General features: G+C 59.0%; 1 protein-coding gene across 11 annotated transcripts; it reads left to right on the top strand.

The window, feature by feature from the left end:
• The first annotated feature begins 494 nt into the window (after positions 1–494).
• GRB7 (growth factor receptor bound protein 7) lies at positions 495–17,795 on the top strand. Of its 11 annotated transcripts, XR_004478612.2 has the most exons (18): positions 495–1,138; positions 5,279–5,435; positions 5,550–5,703; positions 5,887–6,043; positions 6,170–6,291; positions 6,384–6,461; positions 6,781–6,918; positions 7,256–7,366; positions 7,568–7,666; positions 7,965–8,045; positions 8,158–8,500; positions 8,627–8,714; positions 8,819–8,912; positions 9,134–9,291; positions 12,715–12,811; positions 13,550–13,632; positions 14,425–14,463; positions 15,021–17,795. XR_004478612.2 is itself a non-coding variant. In XM_033411082.2 (15 exons), exons 1-14 carry the CDS (start codon positions 1,075–1,077, stop codon positions 9,278–9,280), a joined length of 1,833 nt encoding a protein of 610 aa, XP_033266973.2. In that variant the 5' UTR covers positions 495–1,074; the 3' UTR covers positions 9,281–9,291; positions 12,715–17,795. The 11 variants fall into 11 exon arrangements, 6 of the variants coding, with proteins under 6 accessions (XP_033266973.2, XP_033266971.2, XP_033266976.1 ...); XR_004478613.2 differs by lacking the exon at positions 14,425–14,463; XR_004478611.2 differs by having other exon boundaries at positions 14,425–17,795.
• Positions 17,796–18,395: the final 600 nt, after the last annotated feature.

The following is an 18,395-nucleotide window of genomic DNA, read 5'->3' as shown; positions in this document are numbered from 1 at the left end:
AGTGCCAAGCATGGGGTTGGCATATACTAGGTACTTAACAAATACTAGTTGAGTGGATGAAGGAATGATTGAGTGAGTTGTCTACTATGTTTTGCACAAGCTGTCTAGTGGCCCGGGTGACCGTGCCCCCTCCCCCACATCTTTGCTTAGTCCGCTCGTACTGGTTTTTCCAAAGAAAACAGTTTGGAGAAAGTTGAGCCTGGAGCCACTCCTTCTTGGTCCCCCAGGGCAGACCTCTTATCACCCCTATGAATTGTTGGTTAACCCACTGTCACCCACTTGGGCTGGAAGGCGGCTGCTGCCTTTGATCTCAGCCTTCCAGGCCCTCTCTCCACCCTTGTGTTTGCCTAGTGCAGAAGGAGAGCGCTAAGGGGAGTCCCCTGGCACCTGGCCAGACCTTTCCCCAAATCACTCCTCCCGCTATGAGACCTTGCCTAACCCCTTCGATTTTAGAAGGGGAAGCTGAGACCCTGGACTTTGCTTAGAAGGGAAGATATATGCTGGGTGCCTCTGAGGGGCCAGGGTGCAGTCTTGGTGGCCAGACTGTGGCTGGAGGTCAAGGGGCAGGCCATGTTGCTGGACTCCCTCTGGCTGGCTTCCCTCTTTCGCAGAGTGCCCTTTGCTCCGGGGGGGTAGGACCCTGAGCAGCAGACAGGCCCCCTAAATTGGCCAATGAACAGACCAGGTCTGGGGAGGGGCATGGGGAAGAGTGGGCTGGGCCATTTTCCCTGACTTTCCAGGCCCCAGCCTCTCCCTCCCAGGTCATGAGGATACTAGATCTTCGCTCTCGAGGCAGTTCAGTTCGACTGTCTCTCCCCTGGCACCTGCTAAGAAGGACAAAAACAATCCCAGCCAGCGTAGAGTGTCAGGGAGTCCCCGCCCCTCCTCCTGTGCTTCCTCCTCCCCTGCCCCTCCTTCAGGCCCCGCCCCCACCTGCCCAGGATAATTTGTTTCCTTGGGCCAGGAGCCTGGACAACAGAGCTCAGCCTGCCCCCACTTCTGCGTCCAGTCAGGACACCCTCATGCCACCTGTGGAGAAGAGGGAGCAGATTTGAAATCAAGTCCAGGTATCTGATGTTCCTAGATAGAACCGGACTTCGAACGCTGTGTCCTGCTACTCCTGCTGGGGCTCCTCCAGGTAAGGGGACCGAGATCGGTCCCAGACGACAACCTGCTCCCACCCCGCAGCTGCACCAGGGCCCCAGGCTGTGCCAGTCTCAGGGCCAGGAGCTGGCTGGCCGGATGCCCAGGTGGACAGGACGGGCGGCCGCCTGGCTCCCCCTCCCCTTCCCCCCTCAGTGATGTCAGGCCAAGGGCGGGGACAGGAGGGGGACAGGTAATTAAGGGCTTGGAGTCTCCCTCCCTAAACCGGTGGCCCCAGCCAGGTGTACCAACACCCAGGGTCCAGGTAAGGACCAGAGCGGGCATTTCATCTTGGGGTCGGGGAGCACCGGCAGATGCAGGATCAATAAGGAAAAAGATCTGGCCTCCTGCTGTGTTGCTCTAGCGGCCTCGCTTTCTCTTTCTCTCCAGTCTCCCATCCCGCCCCCTCCTCACCGTCTACCCCCAGTCTCTCCCTATGCTCACTTCCCGTTCTGCCTGGTCCTTCGTCCTTCTCCGCATCTCCCCCTCCCTAACCTCCCCTACCCCAGACACACTCAGGAACCAGCTGATGGGGTCGGGGAAGCAAGATACCAGATTCTCTCCCCGTGGAGACGCGGCTTTCCCGCTGAAACTAGCCCCTCCCCACATTCCCAGAAAGAGAGCTAGGAGAGGAGTCCGAATACCGAGGGAGCTGCCCCAAGTCTCTCCCTAGCTCAGTCTGACTTGACCCCAGTTTGAGTTCCCCCAAGTCTTTATTAAAGACAGACGTCTCCGCGGGGGCAGCGGGGCACCCACCAATTTGGAGGGCAGTAAAGGAGAGGGATTCTCTTAATTGCTGGAGCTCCGTCTCTCTGGATTGTATCCTGACTCAGGAACACAGGGTCCTGCCCTCGGGTGGGAAGGTGGGGGTGGGGCAGGCCCGGGGGACATGGGGTGGTCTCTTTTGGCTTCAGAAAGAAGTGGTCTCGGCAGACTGGAGGGCTAGATGTTGGGGGATCTGCAGCTCGGGGGGGCCTGGGAAGAGTGTGTGTGCGTGCGGGGCGGGGAGGGCTGCCTCGTCCGCCTGAATAGGCTGAGGAAAGACCCGGTCCGAGTCTGGGTCTCCCTGGCACGTTGGGGATGGAGAATGCACCTGCCCGCCATTGTCAGGCCTTGCAACCCCACTGCCCCTCAAGAATGCCCCCTCTTGGTCTGCCTGTCCTGGACTCTGCTCTCCCCTCTCCCCCTGATATCCTGCTGGGGAGGCCCCCCGTGAAGGCTAGCAGCCTGTAATGATTAACTCCACAGACACTCCAGCATTCTTCCCAAATTAAACTTTAAAAGAGCTGCCCCCCGGACTCCCATTGGGCGTTTTTTCCCTAGCTAGGGAGTGGGCGGGGCCTCAGGGTCCGTGGCCCTCCCCCCAGCTCCGGGTCATCTAGGGGTTTCCCGCCTCCTCACCTGGGCCCTCACCCTAAGGGCTCCCCCACGGGTAAAGCCTTTCCCCACATACACACACACACACACACTAAAACCCGATGGGGGCGGGGCGTGGGGTCCTGGGCCAGGCCGGGGCCTTCCCGCCACCTCCCGGCGCTTCCAGCCCCTCCCCCTCCCCTGGGAGGTACCGAAGGTGGCCTTGTTTTCTACGGGCCTCTTACTGGGCCCTGCCACCCGCCCTCGGGGCCAGCCAGGTGGGGCAGGATTCTGGAAGTAAACAAGGAGGCTGAAGGCCTGGAGGACGGGAAGGAGGGTGGGGCCGGAGCCGCCGGGGCCGGAGAGGCTGCTGGGGAAGCCACCGCTGGGATTCGCAGTAATGAGGGGACAGATTGATTTGGGGGGTCGATTTCTTCAATATAACCTTCCCAGGGCCCCAGTTTGAAAGCTTCAGCTCTCTTGGCGATGGGGGTGGAGGCTGCCCAAGCCGGGCAGCTAGGACCCCGTTTCTGCTCCCTTTTCTCTTTGGTCCCCACTGCCCCGTGCCTGTCTTGCCTTAGAAGGGTCTGGAGAGCAGGGTGGAGGAATCTGAAGGCTAAACCCATCCTAAGTCAGCCTTCCTGCCCACAGAGGCCAGACTCTAGTCTGACTTAAATCTACCCTCTTCCCTTCCAAATGCTGCCCAGATTCCTCTTCCCTCTGGGATGGGGGAGGACCCAGTCCTCTGGGCCCCAGACCACCGCACTGTTGGTCTCTGGCTTCCCAGTGGAGGTAGCCCCTGCAGCCCCTCCCCTAGTCCTCCTCGGAACGAAGTCGCCAGGGCTGGCTGCCAGAGGTTGGACGGGTGCGAGTGGAGTGTTGATGTGCCGGTGTCTCTGGATGTTCGATGGTGGGTGTGTCTTCCCCTTCCTGGCAGGACCCCCCTGGCTCTCTCTCTCCTGGCCTTCCCCTGTCTGCCTGTCTGTGTCTGTCCTCTTGTGTGTCTTGACTTTCTACTCCTGTTCCTGAGTACACTTCTGGCCAGGACAGCCAGGAGAGTGTATTAATTAGAAGGACCCTCATCCCCCAGGGGTGATGAGTCTGAGCCCCATGGGCCAGCTGAGTCCTGGGTGCTAAGGGTGGGCAGCAGCAGCAGAATGAAAGTCTTGAGGGCCCCAGACAGGAGAGGGAGCACTGCATGTTTCTTTGGGTTACTTTGGGTGCACTAGGGGCACCCCTGAGAGGTCAGCTCCACTCCAGATGGGCTTCTGAATCCAGGCCAGGCCTTTCTTCTCTTCCTCCTGGGTGAGGGGGCTTCTGGGCTGGGTGGTGGCTACTGGGGCCCATTGCAGGTGCCACCTGTGCTGGAGGAGTTGGAGTTAGGCCAAGGGTGGGAGGAGGAGATGATGTCAGAGGAGCCTCAGCGCCCCCCTCCCCACATCCTCCTCCTCCTCCCCCGTCCTGTTCCCGGCCCCTCCCCCATTCCTCCCAGGCCAGTAGGTTGGGGGGGGGGGAGTGGAGGGGGTGGGTAGAGGCAGGGTTGTTTGTTTCTCCTAAGCCAGGAAGTTGTGCAGATGAGTCAAGGTTGAATGGAGAGCCCCAGGCAGTGCTGTCCCACCCCACCCTGACTCACCTGTCCCCCACATCTCCTAATGCCCTCACTTAAGGGTTGGGGACCTGCCTCATCCTGGGGGGGCGGGGGTCAATCCCAGGTACCTTAGGCACCGAACAGCACCGGCCCAGTGTCTGGAGAGCAAGTAGGGGGCTGAACTGTGAGTCTTCCCAGGTCCTCCCAGGTCTCAGCCCAGCCAAAAGGGTCTTGGTTCCTGTGGGGGAGGGGCCTGCAATGCCTCTACCCGCTAGTGGGCACCTTTGCCTCATCTCTTCTCTCTTTACTCGTCCTGGATGCCTGTGGGTGATAAGACACGGGTAAGACCCTGGCCTTGCCTGGGGTGGCCGGGCATCTTCAGACCAGTGGGTGGATAAGACAGGTGCACAGTAATTGGCGCAGAGGCCCCAGCACAGTGTGGAGAGGGAGCCCTTCAGTCTGAATGTGGAAAATCCAGGAAGGCTTCTCAGAGGAAGTGGCTCGGCATTGAGGCCTTAAGAAATTTAGGCAGGAGGAGGGGCCTGGGGAAGGCACACAAGGTTTGGGGGCTGCTAGGGCGAGGGCCCCCAGGCTAGCTTCCTCCCTCCCACAGCAGCTGAGCCCGCCTCCTGCCCTCCTGGCTCCTGTCCTTCCGCACCTCCTTCTCCCCTTCTGTGCATCACTCGGCACTTGGGAAGGCGTTGCCACAACAGGCTCTGACAGCAAAGCGCTGCAAAAAGCTGGGGCAGAGCCCAGAGGAGTGAATGCCCCGCGTTCAGAAAGGGTGACACCGACACGCTGAGCCCCAGACCGTCCGTGCGTCATGGAGTCTGTTGCCGCTGCCTGTCTTGTGGTGGGGGACCCTCACAGCTCTTCCCCTGGACAACCTGGGCCTAAGGAAGAGCACTGGACTTGGAGCCCAAACACCGGGTTCCACTCCCTGGCTCACCTGTGATGGGGCAACGATGCTTCCTTCTCAGGAACTCAGTGTCCCCTGTGTTAAAATGGGCACAATCTACCCTTCCTCAAAGGCTCCAGGGAATGCCAGTTAGGGGGGAGCAAGGAGGTGCTGTGTAAACTCTGGGGGGCACCTTGACAGCAGGGTGAAGTCAGGAGGTCTGGGTCCTCTTGGCCCCTCTCCCCAGGACAAGGGCACAGGAGCAGCTGTGTCAGCCCCCTCTTCTCCCTCAGATGTCATGGAGCTGGGTCTGTCTCCACCTCATCTCAGCAGCTCCCCAGAAGACCTGTACCTGGCCCCTGGGACCCCTCCTGGGACTCCCCCACCTCCCGATGTTCCTCTGTCTGGGGAGGTGAAGAGGTCCCAGCCTCTGCCCATTCCGACCAGCAGGTAAAATGGGGTGACGGCTGAGGGGGGCCGGGGGGGAGTGGTCAGCGCCGGGGTAACGCACAGAAGCTTGCAGTCAACTCCTCACTCCCCCCTCCTTCCCCCCACACCGCCCAGGAAACTTCTTCGACAGGAGGAGCTGCGGTCAACCTCTCTACCCTCCATCCCCAACCCCTTCCCCGAGCTCTGCAGTCCTCCTTCACAGACCCCCATTCTTGGGGGGCCCTCCAGTGCAAGGGGGCTGCTCCCTCGAGACACCAGCTGCCCCCATGTGAGTTGTCCTGGGAAAAAGAAGGCAGGGAGCGTGGGGTGCTATGGGACAGGGCTGGACACAGTGCCGCCCCGGAGGAGGTGGGGGGATTTGGTCAGGGATCCCTGAGGGTAGAGCAGACGGGGGACGGGAGAGAACCATCCTTTGCCCTTCCCCGAGTCTTCTGCCGTTCCTGGGGCACAGGTCATAAAGGTGTACAGTGAAGATGGGGCCTGCCGGTCAGTGGAGGTGGCAGCGGGCGCCACGGCTCGCTACGTGTGTGAGATGCTGGTGCAGCGATCTCATGCCCTGAGTGACGAGAACTGGGGGCTGGTGGAGGGCCACCCCCACCTAGCACTGGGTGAGTTGGGGTGCAGGGGGCTGCCTGGCCCGGGAGTCAATGCTTCACACCTTGGGCTAGGCCGGTGGCCCATCCGGGAGGCCTCGTTGGTCTCCACTGACCCCTGCTCTTTGCCCTTGACCCTAGAGAGGGTCTTGGAGGACCATGAGTCGGTGGCGGAAGTGCAGGCTGCCTGGCCCATCGGCGGAGACAGCCGCTTTCTCTTCCGGAAGAACTTTGCCAAGTACGAGCTGTTCAAGAACACCCCAGTGAGTGTGTGTGTGGGGGGTCTGGGCACTGGGACACCCCGATCCCCACCCTGGACCCTCAGTCCCTGACTCCTGGCTCCTTTCTCCCCCAGCACTCCCTGTTCCCAGAAAAGATGGTCTCCAGCTGTCTGGACGCACACACGGGCATATCCCACGAAGACCTCATCCAGGTGAGGGGACACCCCCATTTCACGGCATGTCCATGACTCCGCAGGAATGCCCAGTGCTTCTTGGCCCTTAAGCCTGTGCCTTCCGTCTTTGGGGTGGAAAACCCAGCGCAGCCCTAAGTGACCGTGGACAAGTCACTTTCTCTGCCTGACCATCAGTTCCTTTGTTAAATGAAGACAATAAATGCATGTGATGCACCTCCTGCCATAAAGGCAGGTCCTGGGAAGCCCTGTGTGTGTGTGTGTGTGTGTGTCTGTGTGTGTGTGTCTGTGTGTGTCTGTCCACCTCTAGGCCTCTCACCCTGCTCTCCTCTGGCCTCAGAACTTCCTGAATGCAGGCAGCTTCCCAGAGATCCAGGGCTTCCTGCAGCTACGGGGGTCAGGACGCAAGCTTTGGAAACGCTTCTTCTGCTTCCTACGCCGGTCCGGCCTCTATTACTCCACCAAGGGCACCTCCAAGGTGAGGTCTTGAGGGTGACAGCCCCAGCCCCTCAGATACCCCATCCCTGGTCCTTCTAGGAGCTGCCCCTTCTCTGTTGGAACTCCTGGACCTTCCCCCCTCTAGGCCCTGAGACCCACAGCTGCTCTTCTTTCCCTCCCAACTTACCTGCCTCAGGAGTTAGCAGTGGGAGAGGCAGTGAACTGAGTTCAAGTCCTGGCTCTACTTCTGTGTGCTGTGTGACTTGGGGCACCTCTCTGCTCCTCTCTGGGCCTGAGTTCTCCCCAGCTGGCTTCGGGGGGCAGTGGTGGGGGATGGGGTCCGCCTTTACCGAGTGTTGCTCCCTTGTGCTGTGCAGGACCCGAGGCACCTGCAGTATGTAGCGGATGTGAATGAGTCCAACGTGTACGTGGTGACCCAGGGCCGCAAGCTCTACGGCATGCCCACGGACTTCGGCTTCTGTATCAAGGTGAAGAGCCTGGCCTGGTCTGGGAGACAGCAGGAGCTTCTAAGCACCAGATCCTACCTGGGGCTTCTAAGCTCCCTCTGGGACCCCCAGACTCCTCTCCCTGCACCCTGCCCTGCCCCACGGAGACGGGAGATGGGAGACGGGAGATGATCTCTGGTCCTAAAGGCAGATATAGGACCAGCCAGTTTCCTCTCCCCGCAGCCAAACAAGCTTCGAAATGGCCACAAGGGGCTTCGCATCTTCTGCAGTGAGGATGAACAGAGCCGCACCTGCTGGTTAGCGGCCTTCCGCCTCTTCAAGGTGAGGTCCTGGCACTGGCTTGGGGGGCTGGCCCAGCCCTGGGGATCCCTGGGGTGAGGGAGGAGTTATAGCTCTGCCCTCAGGAAGGCTCCAGAATGAGGGAGCATCACAACCTTGCTCTCTCAGAATCCTTGGTCCAAGGCTGGAGTCTCAGCTCTGGCTTCAGGAAAGGCCCTTATCCAGGGGCAGAGATGTAGCCCTGCTCTTGGGGAGCTCTGGTCTGGGTAGGGGGCGGTGCCGCCGCCCAGCTCCCAGCACCTGCTTGACCTCCGGCCTTCTTTCTCTCTCCACCTCCCAGTATGGGGTGCAGCTGTATAAGAATTATCAGCAGGCACTGTGCCGCCACCTGCGCCCACCCTGTGTGGGTTCCCCGCCCTTGGTGAGTGTGCCCAGGGGTGTTAGTGTGGGGAGACGGGGGAGGCACCCAGGCCCCGTGCTGGGGATACTTGGGTCCTGCTTTGACCCATCCCCCCACCCTGTCCAATCTGCAGAGGAGTGTCTCAGACAACACCCTGGTGGCCATGGACTTCTCTGGCCACGCCGGGCGTGTCATCGAGAACCCCCGGGAAGCTCTGAGTGCCGCCCTGGAGGAGGCCCAGGCCTGGAGGGTTTGTTCTGGGGACCTACTCTCCACATGGGTTTCCATGGAGTGGGAAGAGGAAAGCGAGGGGAGAGGGGAGGCCCCCAGCTGCGGAAAGAGGCTCTGTATTCTTCAGGGGCTGGTAATACCCCAGCCACGCCCTGACCCCCCGTGTCCCTCACTTGCTCTGCAGAAGAAGACGAACCACCGACTAAGCCTGCCCACCCCGAGCTCCGGCACGAGCCTCAGTGCAGGTGGGTGAGGGCCCGCCGTCCCCAGGAGTGGGGACTGCCGTGGCTTCTCTGTGCATTCCTCACGGGGGGCTTAGAATGAGGGTCCCCGCCCTGGAGTGACCGCCCCTCTGCCTCTCCTCACCCCAGCCATCCACCGCACCCAACCCTGGTTCCACGGACGCATTTCCCGCGAGGAGAGCCAGCGGCTCATCGGGCAGCAGGGCCTGGTAGACGGGTAAGGGGCAGGGCTGGGCAGGGCAGCAGCGCCGGGGACAAGAGAGACGTGGGTCAAGGTGGCAGCCGTGTGTCCTCGGGTAATATTGCCCTGTCTCCTGGCAGCGTGTTCCTCGTGCGAGAGAGCCAGCGGAACCCGCAGGGCTTTGTCCTCTCGCTGTGCCATGTGCAGAAAGTCAAACATTACCTCATCATGCCGGTGAGTAGTCCCAGGTTCCTGCTGCAGTGGAGATGCAGGAGTCCCAGCAACCTGCCCTCCTCGCCAGGCCCCCTCCCCACGCTGGCCCCCAGTGTGCCTGGGGTCTCCCGCTCTTTCCTTCCTCCTGCTCAAGCTGTGGGGACCTCAGCCCTGACCCAGGAGGGAGCTCATTCGGCCCCGGGCCCCTCCCTGACCTCCCACCTCCTATGGCCACACCCCAGAGTGAAGAGGAGGGGCGCCTGTACTTCAGCATGGACGAGGGCCAGACTCGCTTCACCGACCTGCTGCAGCTTGTGGAATTCCACCAGCTGAACCGCGGCATCCTGCCCTGCTTGCTGCGCCACTGCTGCACCCGCGTGGCCCTCTGACCACCACACAGGCAGGCCTGCGTCTCAGCCCACTCTGCGCTGCTCCTAGGGTGGACGCGGAGGGGGCAGAAAGTGGGGCCAGGGTCATCGTGAATGGCTGGGGGCTCCCCCACCCCGGTTTCCTCCTCTGCTCCTGGCCTCCCTCAGGCCGCAAGTGCTCCCCGCCCGGTCCACCCTTAACTTCTCCTTAAGGGAAGGCGCTTGGGTGGGCGTCTCCCCTTCATGGCTGCTCAGGGGCAGGGCATTATGGGAGAAATGGGGGCAGCCCTGGTGGTCTTTTGTTTGTTTGTTTGTGTTTTTTTTTGCGGTTACGCGGGCCTCTCACTGTTGTGGCCTCTCCCATGGCGGAGCACAGGCTCCGAACGCGCAGGCTCAGAGGCCATGGCTCATGTGGGATCTTCCCGGACTGGGGCACAAACCCGTGTCCCCTGCATCGGCAGGCGGACTCTCAACCACTGCGCCACCAGGGAAGCCCAGCCCCGGTGGTCTTTACACTCCACACTTTGTACAGACTGAGAGGCCAGTTGATCTCTGTTTTATACTAGTGACAATAAAGATTATTTTTTGGTACTCACAGGGGTGAGTTCTGTCTGGCAAGGCATGGTTAGGTGGAGTAGAGAGGAGAGGTGGGCACCCGTCAAGGCCTTGAGAATGTGTCAGATGGATCGAGGCCACATGCTGGCCAAGCCTGGATGTTTCTTTTTTTTTTTGTATATCCCATCTCCCCACTAATCCCCCAGTCATTTCTTAGAAACCTGGATGTTTCTTGAGGTCCTCTTTTGGTCATCTGAGAGTTTCCGGTGCCCAGCATGGAGCCTGGCCCATAGTGGGTGCCCAAGGATTGCTTGTTAAATGAATGAATGGACAGGGGACTGTCATCCAGGTGAGGTTTCCTGACAGGACCTAAAGCTATGGAGGTCACTCTGACAGGGCCTGGGAGCTGGAGATGAGTCAGACAGCATCCGTGTCCTTGGCAAGTCCTGGGCTACCTGGCGAGATAAGGAGTCCTGAGAAACGCACGATCTACCACCACCAAGTCACACAGTGGCTCTGTTACCTTACCTCCAACAGGTCCCTGTGACGCACCCCCCACCCCCCACCCTGTCAACCCTCTCCGTCCTCCCCAACCCCAGGTCTGCTCCCTGTCCTTACAGTTGGTTCTACGCCCTCCAGAAAGTCCTATAAATGGAATCCCACAGCACTCAGCCCTGTGGGCCTGGCTTCCCTCTCCAGTCTGTCCTTCAGCATCCAGAGTGATCTTTCCAGAATATCACTCCGCCTGTTCTCCCGTGCCTCCACTTCAGCCCCGATGCACCCTGCAGGGTCTGGCCTCTGCCCACTGCCCATACCAGCCCGTGTTTTTGTCGAAGAGTTTTATAGTTTCAGCTCTTACATGATGGGGGAGCCTTATAAGAAAGGTATCAGACTGGTAACACCTGAACTCCTGCTCCATCTTCAGATCGCAGAGATAGACCCTCCCTCCACACGTGTGAACCTCAACGGGTCATTATTTTTGCCAAGAAATCAAGCTCCCTGAATCCAATGACTAGTTTATCGGAAATAAAAGGAACAGAGGAACACGTGAAATGACACATGGGGATACAATTACCAAAATCCAGATTGGGGAACTACAGAACAGATAACCCAGTTTCTTCTTCAACAACAAAAAATTACAAGAGAAAAGACGGGGTTTCAAGAAATTTAGACATCTATCAAGCAGATGTAATGTGTTGACCTATTTGATTCAAATCCAAACTAGAGAACTGGAAGAAGCATTTATGAGCAATTGGGGGAAATTTGAACTCTGATGAGATATTTGGTAATATTAAGGAACTATGGTTAACTTTTTAAGGGGTGATAGTGGTACTGTGGTTTTTTTTTAAGTCTATACGTTTAAGAGATTCATTCTGAAGTATTGATGGGTGAAATGATGTCTCAGCTTTGTTTTTTAAATAACCCAGAGGTTAGGGGAGAGAGTGTGAGTATAGTCATAGGTTGACCATGAGTTGACATTGAAGCTGGGTAATTATTCTTTAATTTTGTATAAGCTTGAAAATCTAGAATAATTTTTAAAAAATTTAATGTAGGATCTCTCCCCAAATCTTTGAGATTGGCTGGGCACGAGGTGGTGGGATCCCATTTTGCAAGTGAGGAAACTGACTCCTCGAGGAGAACTGCTCCCAAATCAGTGGGAGAGCCAGGTCTGGCCCGTTCCCCTGCCCCTGCCAGGCTGACTTCCAGGTGGAATTCCCAAGAGGCCTGTAGGGGGTCCTCCCCTGGAGAGCCCCCTCCCTTCTCTGCAGCTCTCTGGCTGATGGGAGGTGTTGTCCTGAGGTGACCTTGAGAAGGACCAACCTCTACAGCCAGCCCTCGGGCCAGGCTTGGCAGCTCCAGCAGCCACTCGTGACCGAAGCATCCCCAACCCTGGCTAATCCCAGGCTGGGAAGCCAGGCCTGTCAGACAGAGGTGGGCAGAAAGGCCTCATCCATCCTCAGCCTGGAACCTTCCGGGGTTTACCCTGAAGAACTTACTGCAGCCCAGGTGTGAGAGGGGTGCAGATTTTGTTTCTTTTTAGCAGGATTTAAGGAGGCAGGGACCAGTGCAACCTGCTGCCTGCCACCTGCTACCTGCCACGGTTCCCAGAACCATCCTACCAGTGGCTGCCCCTCGGGCTCGAGCTGGCTGGTACTGGCTGTGTGCTGGCCATGGATGCCCAGGGCCACTTCCGAAGCATGGGTGCAAGGGGTCCAGGCCAGGGTGAGAGTAAAGGGGTTACAATGAGTCACCTCTTAAGCATGTCCAGGGATTTAGGCTGCATAAAAACAGGACACAGGACTTCCCTGGTGGCACGGTGGTTAAGAATCCGCCTGCCAATGCAGGGGACACGGATTCGATCCCTGGTCTGGGAAGATCCTACATGCCACGAAGCAACTAAGTCCGTGTGCCACAACTACTGAGCCTGCGCTCTAGAGCCCTCGAGCCACAACTACTGAAGTCCGCATGCCTAGAGTCCGTGCTGCTCCGTGACAAGAGAAGCCACCGCAACTAGAAGCCCGCGCACCACAATGAAGAGTAGCCCCCCCTCACCGCAACTAGACAAAGCCCGGTGCAGCAATGAAGATCCAGCACAGCCAAAAAATGTTAAAAAAAAAAGCTGTGTTTAAAAACAAACAAACAAAAAACAGGACACAGTGTCCCCTCACAGCCTAAGACACAGGGCAGGAGACAAAGCCCTTCTATGTCAATCAGCTAATTGGAGGATGTGAGACAGAGATCATTCCCATTTTATAAATGGGAAACTGAGGTTCAAAGAGAGTACCCCCCCGAGGTCATAGATACAGTTAGGGACGGAGGTCAGACTCAGCCCATCTTGCGAGTGGTGAACACAGTCCTTCCTCGCCCTGTCCTTCCTTCTCTGTCCCCTTCCTTCTCAGGGCCACCATGAGGGACCTGGACTGCTGGGGGCCTTTCGAGGCAGCAGCTGGCTCAGCCCTGAGCTGGGTACTGGAAATCGGCAGCTGGACATCCTTGGTGAGTGGCTGAGATTGCTGGCTTCCTGGAGGAGAGGCAGCAGTTGAGAATGCGGGAGACAAGGGCCCCTCAGCTCACAGAGAGACCAGGGCAAGATTCCCCAGCTCTGAGGATGCAGCATGACCCACAGAGGCCAGACAGCAGAAGGGACTGCCAAGGAGAGCTGCAGTGCTAAATAGCGGAGGCCTGTGGTTATGAGGAAATCTGGGCTGGTGGGAGGAGGCGGGGCAGGTAGAGGAAGTAGGGGCTAGTGCCTCAGATATTGTCTTTTCAATATTAAGTTATTGGGTTTGATTATCTTAAAAAATGTCCTTGTTAAAGAACATTTCAGAAACCAGTAGAAGACTTTGGGAAAGAAAAGGAAATTCCCCATATCTCCCCCTGCTGAGGACGCAAGCATTGAGAGAGGGTGGTGCAGGGCCATACGCAGGGAGCTGGCCCTAAAAGGCCTGTAGTACGTCATGGACACCGGCTCCTGGGGCTAGTGTGGCTGCTGTGAGCCTGGCGCCAAGGCGCAGAGCTGTCCTTGGCAGCAACTGGGCCTGTAGGAGGGTGTGGCCACAGGGTTGGCCTCCCTGCCTGCTCAGGTATGGAGGGCAGGGAGGGCTGGTGCCAACTTTCTGGACTCTGGGAAAAGGTGGGCATGATTCTAGGGGAGCCCATCTCTCCTAGGATGTCCTGGGAGGGTCATCCAGACAGACAAAACTCTGGCCAGTTCATTCTCTCCCTGCTCCCCAGACATCCTGGTCAATGAAATCTATGCAGCCTCCAAGTTCATGAGCGGAGGACCTCCTGGTGCAGGCCTGAGGGTTCCACCTCAGGTCAGTGACCCTGTCTGGCTCCTTCCTCTTGCTGCAGTGCCAGACACACCGAGGAGGGAGGGAGGGAGGCAAGGAGAGAGGCAGGGGAGCCCAAGGACACTCAGAAAGATCCTTTCTTCTGAACTGCCTACATGAGCACTTTTCAAGTGTTCCAGCAGGTTGGAACCTGGGGGCAGGTTGGGGAGCTCTGGAGGGAGCACTGCCTTTATATCTGGGAGTTCGGCTTCATGGTGTATTTGGGGAAAAAAAGAAAAAGGCTTCCACTACTGAACCACCTCTCTGGTCCAGCAGGCAGAAGAGAGGAGCCAGAGAGGTCAGGGGTTGGTCCAACTTGCACAGAGGTTGGGGAGTGGTGGGGGTCTGTAGCAGAACCTCAGCTTTGGGGCTTGGGCGTGAGGTGTGCAGTAGTCTCTTCAGACAGAGCTTTCAGCTGGGGTAGGGGGTTGGGAGAGGAGGCAAAAGAGAGAATCATATCTTGGGGGAGTTTGATGTTGCAGACTGGCATCAAGAACCACAGGGGAAAAAAATAAAATTAAAAAAAAAAAAAAAAAAAAGAACCACAGGGGAGTGGGTGATCCTGGGGGCTGAGGCTGGTGCTCGGGGGTCCCTCATGATGTCCATACAGGAAGGGGTGTTGGGAAGCGGTACCATTTGCGCTGAGAAGGGTCGTGCTGTACCAGGCCCTAATGAGGCCTGAAATTCAATCTCATGTGGGTTGAGCTATGATGGCTTCTAGCGTCCTCTTGCAGGGCCGCGTCTACCCCAAGGAAGGGGCAGGTTTTTCTTTCCCAGGCACCTGGAGGGCTGTTTAGCCGGAGCTGTGTTTTCATGGTAAGCAGTTTGTTTTTACTCGGATTGGGTTTATCTTGTGGTTCTGGGGAGACTGAGGGAGAGTGGTAAGCCAATGCCACTCTGTTAGGGCCGCCACGTGGATCCCTCTAAGGTCTCTGTAGTGGCGCTGGGCCCTGTGACCTTGGAGTGTGAGGGGAAGCTGTACACGGGGACAGAACGGGCCACCTGTACCCCCACAGACCCGCAGCCGATGGACGTGTTCCTCTGCATTTACTTGCCCAACGCGCGCCCTGAGTTAGATCCAAGACAGTGTAGAAGTGCACATTCCTACCAGGCATTCCAGGGTATCTCCTTTCTTCCCTCTCCTCTTACATCCATCAGTCCAATACAGGTTCCCACCTTTTGATTCCCTTCTCCCAAGCTGAGCCATCCGTCCCAGACATCTAAAGGATGAGCTGGGGGTGGGAAGGGGCGGCTGGGTGAGTAGGAGTGAGGATGCAGTCGGGGACCCATCCCACAGTCGCTCTGGCTCCGCAACACGTGCGCAAGATGATCTGCACCTTCCGCAAGCCCTTCCTTTCTCCTCTCCCCCCCAGGAACAACCCGGCCTGCACGCGGTCGCCGGCGCCGACGGGCTCGAGCTGTCGCGGAGCTGCGGGCACCTGTCTGGACAGAGCCCCCTCCGCCTCTGAGGCTGAAAGGCCCGCCGGCTTCGCCAGCGGGTGCGCTTAGGGGGGCGGTGCCTGACTTTCAGCTGACCCGGCCCCGCCGAAGCCGCCGAAGATGCGCCGTCGATCCCCGGGCCAGAGGGAGTAGGGTCGCGCGGCGCCACAGCAACGAGCCCATCCGTCGCGGGGCAAGGGGATTAGTTTGCTCTTCATTGCGAGTCGGTGGGCTGGGTGAAGGCCTCTAGAGACCAGGCGGGTGGAGGGAGGTCTGAGCGCCTCATCCAAGCACCGCGGGGCCTCCGGGGGCGAAGGCCAGGGAAGACCTCGCGGGCGCGGCGGTCCAGCTCCCTGGGACCCTCTCCCCTGCCTCCCGGCCGCCCCGAGCCGGCTCAGCCGCGCGGCTGCAGTGACACCCAGTGGCGGTGGCGGGAAGTGCAAGCGCCTCTCCCTCGGCTCCCGTTGTTAAGGTCCGCGCCTCTCGAGGTTCCCACTCGTGGTTACGAGCGGGCACCCCCAGGGGAGAAGGCCTCGCTTTGCAGACTGCCCGGCGGGGCACTTCCCTTTCCCCTCCCCCAGTTTCCTCCCCTGCAGTCGCCCGAGCGCTAGGAGATCCTGCAAGGCTTCAGTGCCCGGAAGGGCGGGGCGGGGCGCAGCGGCGGCGCTGGGCTGTGACCCTGAGCAGTTTCACTTCTGGATCCTGCTCGGGGTGTGAAGGGAGAGTACCTGGGCTGGGGGAGGAGGGGGGACACACGGCTCGCCGAGGTCCAGCGCTCAGGACCCCGAGTAAAGGATGGGTTTTTACTCCTGGGGTGTCACGCGACCCACGCCTTCCTTCATTTTCCGTCCCCCCTCCCCGCCCCATGGGTTCCACTCCGCTGTCCCCGGAGCTACCGCTCCTCCCCAGCAGCAGCCGCCTCCGCGGGGGCTGCCGACCCCCGGAGAGGCCCCGAGCGGCGTGGGCGGCAGGAGGAGCGAGCTGTGAAGCCGCAGGCAGGGGGTTAGGCTGCGGGCTGCTGAGACGCCGAGCTGTTTCTCAGAAGTGCCGCTGCCCCTCCCCTCACACACCCCTCAACTCCCACCTCGCACCGCACTCCTTCCCCCACTCCACCCGGCCTTCTCTTTCCTCTCCCAGGCACCCCCAACCAGGGAATCTGGCGTCTGAGTCCACGAAGAGCTAAGAGGACGTCCTGACAGAGGACAGGGGCCCGGGGCTCAGACCCAACCTCACTGCCCATATTCAGAGTCTCCCACCATTCCACTGTCCGTCCCTGTCCCCACTCCCCACCCCCAGCTTGTGGGCCGGGATTGGAATTTTATAGAACGGTTTTCTACGACCACTTGGGAAAATCATAGGCCGCCATCACCCTGGCTCCAGCGCCCCACCTCCCTCCCAAAGAGGGAAGGAAGAGGGGACAGAACCTTCTTTCTCTCCTATTCTTGTTTCTGGATGATGGGAAAGGTCTGGCTGGAGCAGTGGGGTTGAGGCCAGGCTGTCTCTGGTGGAAAGAACTTCAGAAATCCCTGACTCCAGGGAAAAAAATCAAGGCGCAGAGAGGGAAAGCAGAGTGCCCAGGGCCACCCAGAGAGCGGCAGGGCTGGGACTGGCAGCCAGGAGTCCAAGTACTCAGCTGGAGTCTGCACAAGGCCAGCATTTGCTTTACGGAGACTACAGAGCTTTGCTGGATTCACTGACTCTGCCTGTTTTCCCCCAATGCACAGACACACACACACTCACACACACTCACACAGACACACACACACACACACACACACACACGAGTCTAGGGGAGGGCAGGTAAGGTTTGTGAGAGGGAGGTGGAGGTGCTGAGAATGTGATTCCAGTGGGGGCAACACAGGGACTGAGACAACGGAAGGATGAGCCTGGGGGAGGAGGCGGCATCTGCCCCCCTAGTTCCCATCCACCCCCGGGGCTGTGGTTTATTTGACTAGGCAGTTCTTCTGGGCCAGGGGACCTGGGGGGCTGGGGGTTGAGGGGAAAGGCGAGGTGATGGGAAAAGGCTGCTCTGGGGCTTCCTGCCCCCTCAGTCCTGGGGAAGGGGGGCAATTTACATCACCCGCAGGCCCTCTAACCTCCATTCTTTCCACTGCAGGCTCTTTCCCTGGGTATGTTCCTGTTATTCTGGGGGAAGCTCTGTTATTTGGGGGGAAGGGAGGCAGCTGCCTACTTCACAGGTCAAGACAGAGTTAAAAACAAAACCGCAGCAAATTCAACACCCCGTGTCCTTCAGGGACTTTCCATGACACCTTCCTTCCCCCCTCTCCCCCAAGCCAGGGAGTACCTCCCCAGAGGGCCTCCCCACCCCAGGTGCAGTGGCTTTTGGCTTTTATGCAAACAACTGTCTGACTGGGAATGCTCTGCAGCCCGACCTTGTGTCTGTCCTGGCTGCAGGACCTCCTCTACCAGTCCTCAGCGTTCCTGGCCTTCCCAGAACTCCCTCCCACCCCCCCAACCCCCCCCACCCCCCCCACCCCCCGCCACTCTTCCTCAGACTCTGGATTCTAGGGGATGGGAGGGAGGGAAGGGAGCTAGGTCTTGTCCCCCTGCCTGCCCTCGGGTGGAAGTTGCCTGCAGGTGGAGGTTTGCACTGCAGCCTGGGTGAATGGCCTGCTTGTGTTGAGGGATGGGGGAGGAGGAGGGTGCAGGTGTAGGGAGGCCTCCAACGCCAGCCCCACCCCCACCCCAAAGCATCCACTTAGTTGCCAAGAACTAGTAAAGGAAGCTGTCATCAAGCTGGAAGGAAGTCCATTCAGCCCCAATCCCAGACCCAGCCAGCTGCCGAGCTCTCTCCGCAGCAGAGGAGTCTCCCCGCTTCCCTCTTTTCTGAGCTGCTTCTGCTTTGGGAAGGGAGTGAGGATAGGGAAGGCCAAAGACCATCCTCTCCAAGGCTGAAAATCAGCTCCTGAGGGGCTATCTTCGAATGTATTGAATGCTCCAGTACACAGGCAGGCTGCAGAGCCATTCCTCTCTCCCTGGCCTTAGCGCTGAGACTGGAAAACGTGCTGGAGAGTCTCAGGGCCGTCTAGTGGTGCTGAAGGGGGGGATGGAGCTGAAGACAGAGCCAGTGAAAGCTGCCACCGACCCGGCCCCACATTTGCTAGCCCCTAACATCAGGAACGTCTTCCTCCTGCCTCTTCCACAGAGGAGGGGAAGGTAAGGTGTTCTGGATGAGGCTAAGCAGAAGGCCTCACACTCTTTTCCGACCTCTTCTCAGAGAGAACAGAGGATATCAAGACAGGAAGAGAGCCACGTGATCCCGATGCCACTCTCCTAGGAGTTTCCCC

This window comes from Orcinus orca, chromosome 19 (genome assembly GCF_937001465.1).
Source record: "Orcinus orca chromosome 19, mOrcOrc1.1, whole genome shotgun sequence".
In the NCBI taxonomy this organism is placed as follows: Eukaryota; Metazoa; Chordata; class Mammalia; order Artiodactyla; family Delphinidae; genus Orcinus; species Orcinus orca.
Note: the sequence above shows the minus strand (reverse complement) of the source record. Positions and strands in the feature narration are given on the sequence as shown.

What these genes read in the sequence shown, in the direction of transcription:
- GRB7 (XM_033411082.2), top strand. Translation starts at nt 1,075, where the DNA reads ATGTTCCTAGATAGAACCGGACTTCGAACGCTGTGTCCTGCTACTCCT. An exon ending in GAGACACCAGCTGCCCCCAT is followed by an intron (nt 5,704 to 5,886) that starts GTGAGTTGTCCT and finishes CCTGGGGCACAG; the next exon opens with GTCATAAAGGTGTACAGTGA. An exon ending in CCACCCCCACCTAGCACTGG is followed by an intron (nt 6,044 to 6,169) that starts GTGAGTTGGGGT and finishes CCTTGACCCTAG; the next exon opens with AGAGGGTCTTGGAGGACCAT.